General features: G+C 35.3%; 3 protein-coding genes across 3 annotated transcripts; 2 read left to right on the forward strand and 1 right to left on the reverse strand.

The window, feature by feature from the left end:
* Positions 1-691: 691 nt before the first annotated feature.
* Positions 692-7763, reverse strand: LOC107981989. The gene is made up of 2 exons (XM_016989035.2): positions 7672-7763; positions 692-3297 (listed from the first exon to the last, which is right to left on the reverse strand). The coding sequence occupies exon 2, from the start codon at positions 3175-3177 to the stop codon at positions 1066-1068; it is 2112 nt and encodes a 703-aa protein (XP_016844524.1). The 5' UTR covers positions 3178-3297; positions 7672-7763; the 3' UTR covers positions 692-1065.
* A 336-nt stretch (positions 7764-8099) lies between these two features.
* On the forward strand, positions 8100-14414 carry LOC107981988 (serine/arginine repetitive matrix protein 2-like). The gene is made up of 4 exons (XM_031921615.1): positions 8100-8355; positions 8453-8574; positions 8657-8885; positions 12903-14414. The coding sequence occupies exons 1-4, from the start codon at positions 8100-8102 to the stop codon at positions 14381-14383; spliced, it is 2088 nt and encodes a 695-aa protein (XP_031777475.1). The 3' UTR covers positions 14384-14414.
* Positions 14415-14554: 140 nt separating this feature from the next.
* On the forward strand, positions 14555-15575 carry LOC107981582. Its single transcript, XM_016987704.2, has 4 exons — positions 14555-14741; positions 14928-15017; positions 15098-15355; positions 15433-15575. The coding sequence occupies exons 1-4, from the start codon at positions 14567-14569 to the stop codon at positions 15573-15575; spliced, it is 666 nt and encodes a 221-aa protein (XP_016843193.1). The 5' UTR covers positions 14555-14566.
* Positions 15576-15840: the final 265 nt, after the last annotated feature.

The following is a 15840-nucleotide window of genomic DNA, read 5'->3' on the forward strand; positions in this document are numbered from 1 at the left end:
CCGCTCCTTCGGCTATCTTCAGCCCGTTCCTTTGAGGTTTCGTGTACTTCCTGCATGACGCGCAGCGGCCATGTTTGAAGACCAGCGTCGCTTGCCGCCATTTCTAGCGGGAAAGCATCGCTTGGCTTCGCACTGTGGAAAGCTTAGAAAAGCCTCGGACGATCACTTCTCGGCTGGAGACTCCGGGTCGGCCTGTCTGGAACTTCGACTTCCTCTGGTAGTTGGTGGTCTTCTTTGGGTGGTTGTTCGTCCTCGAGGTCTTCCTCTACGTCGTCTTTGAAGCCTTTGCAGGGCTTCATGTTATCTGCGGATGTTGTGGTCACGTTCAGACCTTCACACTCCGCGGCTTTCTGGACTGCATACCGGTCGTACGGATCGCATCTAGTGACTCAGTAAGGGCCTACCCTATTGAAAAACATCACTTGAGAATCAGGTGAGATCTCAAGTGATTCTCAAGTGATAATCATGCCAAATTGTCAAGTGATTCTCAAGTGATTCTCAAGTGATTATCAAGTTGAGTTTTACTAATAATTTCAATTGTAAATGCATAATTTTATACAAAGATAAAAAATGTTTTTAAATAAAAGAAATAATTAAATTATAAATAATTATTTTAGACAAAATAATTGTATATATTAAATTAAGAATGAATGCATTGTAGACAAGATAGTGGTTTTAGAAAAATAATTAATTTCGTTTTTTAACAAATTTATTAAAAACATACAAAAGATAATCGGTATTTTACAAAAAAAGTGTCTTGTTTAATATTATCACACCCTTCGTGAGTTTTATACTATTAGGCCTTATGCGTAGGTATTAGAGTATCCTTAATATTAATTGTTTCTGTTTATTTACACAAATATAAAGTTTGTTTAATCAATGCATATAAGAACCTTTGAAAGGTTATTTATAATTGAAATACATAAAAAATATGCAGAAGATAGAAACATAAACAAAAGCCGAGACATCGGCTCGCTGGCACAAATAATCTACCCTAATTACGATAAATAGTGATCGCGTGCAGACATCAATAATGGATCAAGTTTGGTAAGGGACATATATACATCAATACATCACTCCAAGTACTTTCATAAAAATACAGACTGTAACAATTTCGTTTGTAGGTACAATAATAGGTTCTACATCAATACTGTCTATTCTTCGGAGCTGGTTAGAATGACCAGGAATACCTTCGCTTGTATGTATTACATTGGAAACCGTGAATTCATCATTTTTCTTATTATCGACAATAAAATTAACAATTTGTACAAATGATTTATCACGCAACTGTGCAAACGAATTATTGGACCTTTTTTTAGCTTTCAAAGATGATTCATACAGACATCCATTTTTTATTATTTTTACATACGACTTTGCCGAATTTTCAGATAAATGTAATCTATGTAATATCTCATCATCAACTCGATTTCCTAAACCGAAATATGTTATTTCTGACGTTTTATAAAAATTTTGTACTTTTTTTGTACTTAAAATATCATTGCAGTACATTTTTACCAATTCATCAGCATTTGGATAAACATATTCTTGCACTAATGATATAATATGATTTATGTTAATGAATCTAGCTATCTGTTGCGTAACTCCTTTTGAACATTCTATGGCTTTTAATAAACTATGATTAGCTGATTCGAAAGCAAACGTTGAATTGCACCACAGAGGTCCCCAATTCAATACACTTTTACTTATATGAAGAAGCTGGTGAACATTATAAGTCATTGCTTTTATTCCATAAAGTTCTTCGCATTTTGACACAAATTCATGTAACATTTTATCAGCTTGATTCAGTTCTGTTATAGAAATACGGCTTTGTAATAATATATGTAAACTTTCAGCAAACAAACACCAATGATATAACAGGTTTCTACTTAAGTGTTCTCTTAAAACAGGAACGCTATAATATAGGGTATAATTCTCCCATTCGCGTGCTTTCCAATCGTTTCTGCCACTAATTGGTCGACTTAAGCGTGAGATTTGATGAGGAGCTGCGATTCTACTTAATTTAAAATCAAGTTCTCTTAGATCATCGCTGCTCATCGATTTTATGTGATATTCGGTTATTTGACTTGCAACACCTTCTAAACAACAATGCAGATAATCGACAATAAATCCTGATATGATATTAAACTTGGGCAAATTTATGAGAGGCGATGGATATTTGATTCCATTTATAGGATTTTCTGGAGTTGCAATAAACATATTACTAACAGTATCTTTGTGATCCCGAAACTTAGTAACATAATTTAATAATGGGTATCTCATGCTCCCTTCAGCCCACACACCTGGATGAAGACACCAACTGCATCCACATTTACCATTAAATTGCTTAATACCCTGTATAGGAGTTCGAGCGACAGAATCAACACTACATCCTACTATGTGGAGCTTTAGCAGCCTTTCCTCTTTTTTTATAGGACAATGAATTCCTTGAGCGGTTAATTTATTGATAGTATCAATAAACGTTCCTAAAAAAACACTCATATCAGGTTTTTTTTTATTGAACCACAATCCGCATGTAATTAATTTGTTTGTCCGTTCTTGCTTTGGCAATTCATTTAGCATGAGGTATATGGGCCAAATAGAATATTGCGAGCTTTCAAATTTAGGTGCACCATCAGTATTTAAAATAGCACTTACATAACTATGTTTATCTTCTTCCCGAAGACTATTTACAAATTTACGATACTCTTTTCCAGCATAAACATCCTCTAAATCTCCAGGGAAAGAAGTTCTCTCTTTGACTACATAATCATAGTGAACTTCGTAAAGGGAAATCAAATCTTTTATTTGTTTTGATGGATTAAGAATAATGAAATAACTAGAATTACTTGGATTGCCTAAATCCAATTCTGCATGACAAATGCGACAGACTTTTACAGACGCAATTTCACCAAATTTTCCTATGTATGCTGAGCAATTATGACAAACGGCGTGAAATTCAGGATTATCGTTAGGATTAATTATTTTATCTAAAAGATAACGAGACTCTGGCAAGATTGGCAATTCAAACATTACATTAATTAAATTAAATAAATTGTTTATAGCTGTGATTGATAAACTATTAATAATACTGAATTTTAAAATCATTAGAAATAACTCTCCTTTAGTAATATTAACAGGAGTAGTGATTTTTTTATAAAAATCTTCATTTTTAACCATCTCTTCTAAATTTTGAGGATTTTTATAGGAGTAATCTTTCTTTTCTAATTCATCTTGCAATAGTAGTTTATGTAGATAATCGTACAAATCCAATTCATCTGATTCTTCAACAGAAGCATTCTAAAAAAATCATATTCATGAATCATTATTAAGTTGAAAAAATTTATAGTAATAATACTCTGTGAATTAACCTTTTATTTATCGTAACTTGAATCAATTGCATTATATTATATATTATATTACAATCAAATTGTACACAAAAAATTTGGTTTATTTACTTCATTTTTTGCTCAAAAGCGTTCTGCACGTGTCATATACGATAAGTTTTTGTATAACTCCATGGAATATATACTCTTTAGTGCCTATTTTCAGTGCAGAAAGCGCATATTCTTCCATTAGTACAAAAATATGCACTTTCGGAACTGAAAATAGATAAAATAGTATATTATGCACCAAGGAGGCCTTTTACTCCCGCGTGTGAGTTTGCAGTACGAACCGAACCCGAGTACTGCAAACACACAAGGGAGCAGAATGACTCCTCCCCCATGGAGCATACCATACTTCTTTTACCACGCATGTATGATTTTCGCGGTTTTTTGACTTGAAAATAGGGACTGATTGTCGTCGTTTTTCGACTCGACAGAACTCTCTTGTTGGTTCGGGAAATACATAATTTATAACAAATAGATATTAATAAAAAAAAAGATCTACGTAATGTCAAAGAAGCGGGAGTTAAAACTCTTTTGCTCCCGCATTTGAGAATATGCTCCCGCTAAATTTGATGTTCTCCCATCGGTCAAAAAACGACGACTTTGGCCCCTAATTTGAGGTCAAAAAAACGCGGAAATCGTGCATGTGTGGTAAAATAGTACATTATGCAACAAGGGGCGGAAGTAGCAGATTTTTCCCGCGGATGGGTTTACCGCCAGAGCGAGTAGATTTGTCTCGAGAGTGCGTTTACTGCCCGAGCGAAGCGAGGGCAGTAATCACCCGTGTTACGGATAGAATATAGATATGTACCTTGGACATGCGGCGGGGGGAGCGGACAGACAGAGAGAGAACGGGATAGTGCGTAATGTACAGTGAATGTCGATAAAGACGGGCGCGCGCGTTGGCCGAGCTCCCATAGCGCAGAACCAATTTTGGGAGTTCTGTGGCTTCTGGCCCCCAGCTAGGGGTGCTTTGGCGCCCCGAGGCTGTTTCGACCCCAAAGGGAGCTTGCTCCATTGCTTTGAGGGTCCCACGTTGCACGGGGAAGCCGAAAGGCGGGCCGTGGCACGTTCTCGGCTGAGGAGCGAGGCGACGTGGCGACGGCCCTTTATGTGTAAGATGTCATGCGTACGATTTAAAGGTTCGCGCGCGTAAGTTTGGTTTCTCTCTCTCTCTCTTTCTCTCCACGACGTCCCGGCAGCCATCAGCGGCGTATTAGGTGGCAATTAGCATAGGTGGGGGGCAGTGGCGATCCAGATCGACGAAGGATCGACAACAGTCAGATGCACTCTGACCCTTGGTGCGAGTAGTTGGTCGTGATACAGGCCGCTACTCATTTGTGATTATATTCCTAAATAAAGATTTAACCGATAATATTGTACTCTTCAAATTGTGTTCGACTTCAAGTTATTGCCGAGATCCTTGGACCAATTTTATCCTTAATAACCCGAGAGAATTAAAAATCTATTTGCGAGGGCAGTAAACACCCGAGGGAAAATCTACTTTCGTCTCGTGTTGCATATAGTATTTTATTCCACACTCGACCGAAATGGCCACTTTTTGTGCCTGAAATGCGGGGCAAAAGTGGCACATTTTTCCCGCAAATTGGATTAGCGGGAAACAAGTAAAATAAGCGGGAAAAAAGTAAAATTTGCGGGAAAAAAGTAAAATAAGCGGAAAAAAAGTAAAAAAAATTTTCAAAAATTTTAAAAAATTTTTTAAATTTTTTAAAATTTCTAAAATTATCAAGATTTTTTAAATTAGTCAGTATACATTATGCAGCTGAATAAATAATAAACCTAGATGTACGCTCGTATCTCACGGCATAATGCCGCCCAGTAGTGCCACCATTCACACAGCGGCCAATAGCGGTATTAAAATACATTAATAAGTATGGATAGACCAAAACGCTTACATATTCATCTTAATCAATTTGTTACAAAAAAAAAATGAAAGTTTTGTACCCGTTTTTCAGGCTCAAATAGTGGCCTTTCGGCCGAAAGTGGAATAAAATACTATATGCAACACGAGGCGAAAGTAGATTTTTCCTCGGGTGATTACTGCCCTCGCGAAAAATCTACTCGCTCTGACAGTAAACCCACCCGCGGGAAAAATCTGCTACTTTCGCCCCTTGTTGCATAATGTACTATTAATTCACTTTCGACCAAAAGACCACTGTTTGAGCCTGAAAAGCGGGGCCGAAACTTTTCGTGCTATTATTTTTAAAATTATATTTTCAAATTTTTTCTACTTTTTTCTCGCAAATTTTACTTTTTTCCCGCAAATCTTACTTTTTTCCCGCAAAATTTACTTTTTTCCCCGCAAATTTAACTTTTTTCCCGCAAATTTCATTTGCGGGAAAAATATGCTACTTTCGACCCGCATTTCAGGGACAAAAAGTGGACTTTTCGATCGACTGTGGAATAAAAGAATTATTGTACCACACGCTAAAATAATTCATTCCTGTACACTCATTAGCGTGTGGGAAAGAGGTACTTCACGCACGGAAATTCGTGCGGAGAGAAAGGTACTTTTTTCCCGCAAAATTTACTTTATGTAACACGCGAACGATTTTCGCGTTTTTGTACCTATTATGCGGGCCTAAAGTGACTTTTTTTGATCGGCGGTCAATAATTAAAAAAAAGGGCAATTATGGTTATTTCCCGCATTTAAAAAAATATTATTTTCATTGTATTTACAAAAAAAATACGAAAATACGTCCGCTCGTCACATAAAGTATGATGTGCACCGAGGGCTAAGTGGACTTTTTGACCTCGTACTGCAAACTCCGCACTCGGTCTAAAAAAGCCTACTTGACGCCCTTGGTACACAATATATAATTTTCCCCGCAAATTTGACCTTTTTCCGCAAAATTTTCTTATTCCTTGCAAATTTTACTTTTTCCCATTTACGCGAAAAATATGCTAATTTCGCCCCGCATTTCTGGGACAAAAAGTAGCCTTTCTGGTTGAGTGTGGAATAAAAATTCATTTTCAATTCGCACATACACACATACACACACACACATACACGCACGCACATAAACGTCTAAAAATTTCTATTAACTATTGAAATAAAATATCATGGAATTTTTTAATCTCCTAGATAGTTGCGGAAACTTTTTTGAGCAAAAAGTAAGACAATTTTATCATAAGTTCTATACTGACTTTTATGCACATATTTTTAATTTAAGAAAACAAATCAAAGGAAAATTCACAGATTATTTAATATTACTATTGATAAGTAAAAGTATATTATGAATGAGAAATTATTTATGCTAATAAGTACCCTGCGGAAACAAAAGAATTTAATTTGAGACAAAAACCATGATTTAAAACTGTGAGTGTGATCAATTTTTAATAATTATATCTATCTGACAAATAGACATAGTAGTTAATATGTAATGGTTACATAATAAAGTGAAAAATGATTGTGATAGTCGTCGAGTAAAACAATTATATGTTAAAAAGTTTAAAATAAATTGTTTGGCTTGATATGGTTATTTGAGTCTTTTCACTTAATAACGTATACAAGTATTGAAGAAATTTTCATATAATTGTTAATATATTTGGCAGGGTTAGTATCGTACACATAAGAATTATACACAATTTAATTTAACACAACATTTTACGTAGTTTTTATTTTACACAATGTGGTTTTAATTAAACACGAATAAAAATTATAAAAATTTTGATATTATTCTACACGCGTAGATTAATACAATAAAGAAATAAATATTAAATATACATCCTAATCGTACACAATTTATTGTGCACTGAAATTTTCTAGAAAATGATTGAATTAGTTGATATTTAATTTAACACATATTATCGTACACGATCAATTGTGTACGATTTGGAGGCATATTTAATATTTATTTCTTTATTGTGTAAATCTACACGTGTAGAATAATATCAAAATTATTATTATTTTTATTCGTGTTTAATTAAAACCACATTGTGTAAAATAAAAACTACGTAAAATGTTGTGTTAAATTAAATTGTGTATAATTCTTGTGTACGATACTAACCCTACCATATATTTCTATTCAAGAATTAAACAAGGAACTTTTTAGCATGATTCTTTGGTAGAATAGATTATAAAATGAGATTATTTTATCACACTGTATAACATAAAGTAACATTAGAACAATATTTAATAAACCGTTTAATCTTTACGGGTGAATTTAGTATGAAATAAAAGTGTTTATTTTATTTTGCAAATAAATAGTAAAGTGAGCAAATAATATACTAAAATTTTTATTTATATAAATACTATACTCACCGCTGATTTGTTTGCTTGCGAACAAGAAATATTATTGTCTATGGGATTATTCTCTATCGGATAAATATTATCCACTGTATTTTTACTACTCTGTGCCTAAAAAGGAATCATAATAACAATTTATATATATATATATATGTGAGTGTGGAAAAAAATATATGTACAGTAAAACAATAATTATAGGTTATACCTCTTCGAAATTATCATCTTCATTACTTACATTAGCGCTATAGTGCGCACTTATGTGTATACATATATGTAAAATATATATATATTTATATATATATGTATATATAGATGCGTGTTTGTATAGATAAATGCAAGGACGATTAGACGATAGATAAAGGAGGACAGATAAAGGCGACTTATTATAAATAAATTAATAAATTATAAACTAATAGAAAATAATATTAAGTGCATTATGCAAAATGAGTGAAATAAATTACGCATGTGTTCAATATTTAGATGATAAAGTAAAGTATTATTATGAAAAAACAACAGTAATTTTTTATAAAAAAAAGGACAAGAATCATATAACCCCACAAAATTATTCAGACTATGATCCAAAACACAAATATTTCATATTGTACAAAAATTCAAAGAAAAATCCAGAAAGCAGTTGTGATACAACACATGACAATGATAATTCAGAATTTTATCAAGCATATATAATATGCTTAGGTGGTAAGTTCTCAATAAATATAATTTGATTTTGTGGATTTACAAAATTATTTAAAAAAAAAATTTTTTATGATAATAAATTTAAGTTTTTAAATAATAGTTTCAGAAACTGATGCTAGAAATAGAGCATCCAATAAACCAAAAAGGTTCATATTTCCAAAGAAATTAACATCCAGTGATTCTTTTGATGATCCAGATGAATCGAAAGAAGATTTGAAACCAGTAAGATAATACACAACTAATTTTTAATTACTCAATCATATCATTTTATTATATTTTTGATGTCAATAATTATTACTTACAGAAAACTGGTAAAATTATTTCAACAATAGTGCAAAAAGCAAACACTGAAAGAACGTTACAAAAGTATAAGCAGCAAACATTATTAAACAACCGAAGAAATTTAAGTTTTAGCGAATTAAAAGAAAATAATGGTAAGGACGAACAAGAAACAAACCCTAAAAAAATTGCAAACATGAATCCAGAAGTGTGTCTGATCAGATGTACTGCGCCTCATTCTGTAGAAAAAAATGGTATGTCAAAAATTTATTTAAAACGAATAATATAAAATTTGTGCCTTATTTATTTATGGTTTATGTGACATTAGACTAAAATATTTATTGCATTGTATGTCAGAACGCTTAATCATTTCATTATATATTGAAACGTATAATCATTATTTTGTGCAAATAAACCATAAATAAATAGGGCACACATTTTGGCTAATGCAGTGCACGTACTTTTACATTTCCCTGTTGAAAATAATTACATATTTTTTGTACCTATCTTTAGTATGTACTAAAAACATGTAATTTACGGTAGGGTTAGTATCGTACACATAAGAATTATACACAATTTAATTTAACACAACATTTTACGTAGTTTTTATTTTACACAATGTGGTTTTAATTAAACACGAATAAAAATAATAATAATTTTGATATTATTCTACACGTGTAGATATACACAATAAAGAAATAAATATTAAATATGCCTCCAAATCGTACACAATTGATCGTGTACGATAATATGTGTTAAATTAAATATCAACTAATCTCAATCATTTTCTAGAAAATTTCAGTGCACAATAAATTGTGTACGATTAGGATGTATATTTAATATTTATTTCTTTATTGTGTAAATCAAAATTTTTATAATTTTTATTCGTGTTTAATTAAAACCACATTGAAAAATAAAAACTACGTAAAATGTTGTGTTAAATTAAATTGTGTATAATTCTTATGTGTACGATACTAACCCTGCCTAATTTACTTCGTATAATACGTATTAAAAATATGTACTGATGTGGGACTATTTTAAATATATTAAATATAAATATAAGTATTTCATGTGGCCATAAATGGTGTTATTATCCTTATGGTACTTCCATTTATGGCCAAAGGTTTTGTCCTTTTGGTGACCGCTTGTTAACCCTCATTCTTCTACTATCTAAATAACAACGTGGTAACTATTTTCAAAGCTTTCTCTTGGAGAAATAAAAAAACAATAATAGATGTATACACGGTGATCTAATTTAAACGGGCTCCGCTCATAACTCGTCAGGGACAGCCACAATAGAAAAAATGGTAGAGACCAAAGTTGTAGGATATCGAAGGGGCAACCCGATGGTGACCTTGGATTTGGCCTTGAACGCGTTTTTCAAGGTCATTTGAAGGTCAACTTTGAATTTTTAAATAGGAACCCTATTCTTTTATTGCGGGAATGGAAAGAGCGGTAAATTTTACGTTCAGAATGGTATGTTCGGTTGCGGCACTGAAGGTCATCGCAAGGTCATGCAGCCAGAATGAAACCCCGCCTACGTAATTCCTCTAGCAACGCCAAATTAAAAAAAAGTGGTAGAGACCAAAGTTGTTGTATAGGGGGGGGGGGGGGGGGAGAATTGTGACCTCGAATTTGAGCCAGTCCTACAAGGTCATTTCAAGGTCAAATTATTTTTTTTCAAACAGCACCCACTTTTTCAACTCCGGATCCTGAAAGCGTGTAAAATGTTGCACTTTAAACGAAGTAGTAAATTTAAAATAGAAGAAAAGATTTTAATCATTTAGCGTACCATTTCCTGCGTTTTGTCATCATTATAAAACTTGATGTCCAGGACCCACGACGAGGACGTAGCAGGGTGGATTTTCAGGTCCCATTTTGATCCGGCCGATGAAGGCAAGACGTGAAGACACCGGCCGATTAAGGCAAGAATCATAGCCCGGCCGATGAAGGCAAGACGTGAAGTCACCGGCAGATTCTGGCTGCATGACCTTGCGATGACCTTCAGTGCCGCAACCGAACATACCATTCTGAACGTAAAATTTACCGCTCTTTCCATTCCCGCAATAAAAGAATGGGGTTCCTATTTAAAAATCCAAAGTTGACCTTCAAATGACCTTGGAAAACGCGTTCAAGGTCAAATCCAAGGTCACCATCGGGTTGTCCCCTCGATATCCTACAACTTTGGTCTCTACCAATTTTTTTAATTTGGCGTTGCTAGAGGAATTACGTAGGCGGGGTTTCATTCTGGCTGCATGACCTTGCGATGACCTTCAGTGCCGTAACCGAACATACCATTCTGAACGTAAAATTTACCGCTCTTTCCATTCCCGCAATAAAAGAATGGGGTTCATATTTAAAAAACCAAAGTTGACCTTCAAATGACCTTGAAAAACGCGTTCAAAGTCAAATCCAAGGTCACCATCGGGTTGCCCCTTCGATATCCTACAACTTTGGTCTCTACCATTTTTTCGATTGTGGCTGTCCCTGACGAGTTATGAGCGGTGCCCGTTTAAATTGGGTCACCCTGTATGTGTGTGTGTGTGTGCGTGTGCGTGTGCGTGTGCCTGTGCGTGTGTCTGTGTGTGAGCGTGTGCGTGTGTCTGTGTGTGTGTGCGTGTGCGTGTGTGTGAGTAATATAAAAATATTTTTTTTTGTTTTTATTTACACATTTCTTAATTTAAAAACTTTTTAAAACTGTAATGAAATATATATTGTATATGCATATATAAATATTCATCTATATAGATATCATCTATATTATCATCTATATTATATACTTATTTTGCGGTAACTCCCCCTGCAGCCCCGCATTGCCCCCCCCCCCCAAAAAAAAATATTAAGAAAAATTCGTTCTTTTGTAATGTGATCTTGGCTACTCTTCTAAAAAGATCACGTGTTCCCTACTGAAAAAATCACGTGATTACTCACATGATATTTTTGAGCTTTTTATCACGTATATAATCACGTGATGAAGGAAAAATTTTGAACAATCCATGCATGTGAATAATCACGTACGTAATCACGTGATAAATGAAAAACTTTAAAAAATTTGTCAAAAAACATGTACATAAAGATTCACGTATGATTATACATGCGTATGTTTTTGACAAATTTTTCAAATTTTTTTATTTATCACGTTATTGTATAGGTGATTATGCGCGTAATTACTCACGTGCATGGATTTTTCAAAATTTTTCCTTTATCACGTGATTATTCACGTGCATGGATTTTTCAAAATTTTTCCCTTATCACGTTATTATATACGTGATTATACACGTGACTATTGACGTGATAAAATGCTCGGAATTTTCACGTGATTAATCACATATATAATCAAGAGCATAATCACGTGTTTTTACGTGATTATCATCTCTTCTTAAAAAAAAGAACAGAGAAAAGTAAAGCCGACTAAAACGTGTTTTGATTAATGGCCCGAAAATAAAAAATTCTAACCTCTAAATTTGACGCGCGCGGATCGCGCATTAATGCAGCTAGTATAATAATAAAAAAATTAAGCACGCGAGTAGTCACGCGATTAATCACGCAACTAATCACGTGATTAGCATGCAATAATTTTTTGCGTGATTTTTGCAGTAGGGTAAGCTAAAAATCCCACTATTTAAATTTATTATTCTCGGCATAACTACAATGGCCACTTTATTTCCTGGAAAGTGGGATTATAGTACCTTTTTATTCCTTCACATATTTTTTCCCCAGCATTTGCGGGAATAAAGTAACTTTATTCCCCTCATTCGCAAAAATAAAGTTACTTAACCCCTCCCCTCAAAATGCGCGAAATTGTTTTAAAAAATAAAATAAAAATAAACAATTGCTTATCTTATAATTATTAATGAATTTTGGAAACAAAAGATAAATTTAAATTCAGAAATTTGACAATTTGATTTGTATAAACGTAACTCCCACTTTTCAAGGGAACAAAGTGGCTACACAGTTCAGTCGTGAATAAAGTTCTATATGCAACACAGGAATAATCTACGACTTTAGTCCCTTGTTGCATAATGTACTATTTTGTTTTAATGCTATGTAAAAATACTCCAGCATTGTGAAAACTCTCTAACAACTTATAACTGTCAATGATATAATTCCAAAAGTGATTTTAATATCACATATATCTTGTAAATAAAATATGAAAAACAAAATCCACAAAAACTAAAATGGGGGTTGGCAAGCGAAACGAGCAAAGGGGCGAAGCCACATTAGTATATATGTGTATAAATTTATACATATATATATATATATTTTTTTAGATCATACTATGAAGGATTATGAAAACCACGAATTCTCTCCTAAGATGCCACTTTCTACATCAACACCGAAGACCTGTCCGACAGAGATAGCACATACCTCTCAAAAAAAATCTGTGCAGCAAAAGTCCGATAATATTAATAAATCCTCTCCTTCAGTAGTAAGAAAATCCTTTGGATTTTCAGAGTCTCGGTCACCACGTACATCACCCTCTCAATCTTCGCGATCGCGATCGCTTACGTCACGTTCGCAGGGTTTACGTTTGCAGACACCACCTTCCGCTCGCTCTGGAGTTGCACATTCGCGGACACCACCTCGTGCAGACGCTGGACGTTCAAGGTCACAGTCACAAGGTCGCTCATGTTCTGAGGATTTCCATGCACGGTCACGTAGATCGCCCTCACGATTGCGATCGCAATCGCGCATGTCTCATTCGAAGGTTTCGCCTTCGCGGACGCCACCTCGAGTACCTACTTCAGAGACAGGACCTCCCGCACTCTCTGGAGCACCTTCCGCACTCTCTGCAACATCTCCCGCACTCTCTGGAGCACCTTCCGCTCGCTCTAGAGCTTCAAATTTGCGCACACCACCTCGTGAGGACGCTGGACGTTGCAGGTCACGGTCCCAACGTCGCTCACGTTCTGGGAATTCATATGAACGGTCACCACGTAGATCGCCCCATCGATCGTCGCCTTCGCGATCGAGCCTGTCACGTTCGCAGATTTCACGTTCACAGAGGCTACCTCGAGTACTTCGTTCAGAGACACCATCTCCCGTACTCTCTGGAGCTCCTCCCGCACTCTCTGGAGCACCTCCCGCAATCTCTGAAGCACCTCCCGCACTTTCTGGAGCACCTTCCGCTCGCTCTAGAGCTTCAAATTCGCGGATACCACCTCGTGAGGACGCTGGACGTTCCAGGTCACAGTCCCAACGTCGCTCACATTCTGGGAATTCATATGATCGGTCACCACGTAGATCGCCCCATCGATCGTCGCCTTCGCGATCGAGCCTGTCACGTTCGCAGATTTCACGTTCGCGGAGGCCACCTCGAGTACTTCGTTCAGAGACACCATCTCCCGCACTCTCTGGAGCACCTTCCGCTCGCTCTAGAGCTTCAAATTCGCGGACACCACCTCGTGAGGACGCTGGACCTTCCAGGTCACGGTCCCAACGTCGCTCACGTTCTGGGAATTCATATGAACGGTCACCACGTAGATCGCCCCATCGATCTCCCGCACTCCCTGGAGCTTCAAATTTACGTCCACCATCTCGTGCAGACTCTAGACTTTCAAGATCACGGTTACAACGTCCCTCATGTTCTGGGGATTCCCACGCATGGTCACGTAGATCGCCCTCTCCATCGTCACGATCGCGTATATCACGTTTGCAGGTTTCGCGTCCGCGGCTGCGATCTCGTTCAAACTCTAGACCTTCACGTTCACGGTCACGACACCGCTCACGCTCTGGGGTTTCACGTGCATGAACACCACATCGATTCCGATCTCAGGTTTCTCGATCGAGCACCCAACATACGTCAGGTTCTCGACATTCGCGTTCTCGGACGCCAAGTAGGGCTTCACGTGCTCGGACGCCACGTAGGGCTTCACGTGCTCGGACGCCACGTAGGGCTTCACGTTCTCGGACTCCACGTAGGTCATGCTCCCAGATGTCACAATTACCTTCATTTCGCGGTCCTTCTTTATCCCCTATACCTGCAGTTAGAAGGCCTGGTCCAAGGTCTAAAACAGTCAATACAATACAGAGGCCACCACTGCAAGATCGCACGAACAGACCAGTGGATAATGTAGGAGATGTCAGTCAAGCTACTGCATCCAACCATGGTAAATCTTTTATATCCATAGTTATAGCCTGATATTCATTATTGTACTTCTTTAAAGTTCAATCTAGTCAATTTGCTTTTAAAAATATAACGTTTAAGAATTTTATAATTAATAATTACTTGGTTTTGCAAAAATGAGTAGAAAATTTCCTATAGTAAATTAATTAAAAATTAAAATATTTTGCAGAAGCAGCAGAAAGCGCTTTCGCAATGCTTCGAGAATACAAACCAAAATTATTTAAAAAGTATGTTAAAGCAGGGTACGATGTTCAATCAGGTAAAGTTAACAGATTAACAGATATAATCTTTATATTCAAATAATAAAAATACGTAATATTTGCATATTTATTATTATAGAAATTCACGAAACTCATGAAAGGTATGAGATAGTAAATGATAAGGTGTATCTTGGATTAAATGTCGATGTGGGTCAAAAAACTTGGAGAATGATAAATCGCCAAAGAAAATCCAGGTTTTTAAGAGATTTAGGAGCTGTTTTATGGACCAAAAAGACCTTAGCCAATCGATGCTTGGATATCTCAAAGACCAAAGAAAAGCAATTGAATGGACAGCCAATTCAACTACTATCACCTAGAAAATTAGATTTATATTTAAGTAATAAAAATAGATCAAAATTAGATATTTTTACCTAAAAATATAAATAAATATTAATATTTTCATTTGTTTTATAGGTTTATACAACGATTATTTAAATAAATCAAGGTATTACGCTCATCTCAATGTCGATAACAAAAATATTCTTATAAAGAATTCGACAGAAAGTCTTAGTTTCCATATCAGAGATGAGAAAAAAGCTCAGTCATGTATCGAATAAATAAATTATCTTTCGTTAACTTATGTAATATCATGTGTTTAATTTTTCCTATAAAAATTTATTTTTTTAAAAGTATAAGTATTTGCATAAAAGGAGGTTTTTACAAATTATGTTTAGTTTATATTGTCTGCTTCTAGCTACTAAAGTATAATGTACGACATAACCTATAAAAATTTCTTCTTTGTTTACGCGCGCGACTAATTATGCATGAATTCCCGACCTCAATAGGTAAACTGTTTCAGTAAATAAAATTTATGTTCAACTT

The sequence above is a fragment of the Nasonia vitripennis genome (genome assembly GCF_009193385.2).
Source record: "Nasonia vitripennis strain AsymCx chromosome 1 unlocalized genomic scaffold, Nvit_psr_1.1 chr1_random0013, whole genome shotgun sequence".
Lineage (NCBI taxonomy): Eukaryota > Metazoa > Arthropoda > Insecta > Hymenoptera > Pteromalidae > Nasonia > Nasonia vitripennis.

What these genes read in the sequence shown, in the direction of transcription:
- LOC107981989 (XM_016989035.2), bottom strand. Translation starts at nt 3,177, where the DNA reads ATGGTTAAAAATGAAGATTTTTATAAAAAAATCACTACTCCTGTTAAT.
- LOC107981988 (XM_031921615.1), top strand. Translation starts at nt 8,100, where the DNA reads ATGAGTGAAATAAATTACGCATGTGTTCAATATTTAGATGATAAAGTA. An exon ending in ATATATAATATGCTTAGGTG is followed by an intron (nt 8,356 to 8,452) that starts GTAAGTTCTCAA and finishes TTTAAATAATAG; the next exon opens with TTTCAGAAACTGATGCTAGA. An exon ending in TCATTCTGTAGAAAAAAATG is followed by an intron (nt 8,886 to 12,902) that starts GTATGTCAAAAA and finishes ATATTTTTTTAG; the next exon opens with ATCATACTATGAAGGATTAT.
- LOC107981582 (XM_016987704.2), top strand. Translation starts at nt 14,567, where the DNA reads ATGTCACAATTACCTTCATTTCGCGGTCCTTCTTTATCCCCTATACCT. An exon ending in AGGGTACGATGTTCAATCAG is followed by an intron (nt 15,018 to 15,097) that starts GTAAAGTTAACA and finishes TTATTATTATAG; the next exon opens with AAATTCACGAAACTCATGAA. An exon ending in AAAATTAGATTTATATTTAA is followed by an intron (nt 15,356 to 15,432) that starts GTAATAAAAATA and finishes TTTGTTTTATAG; the next exon opens with GTTTATACAACGATTATTTA.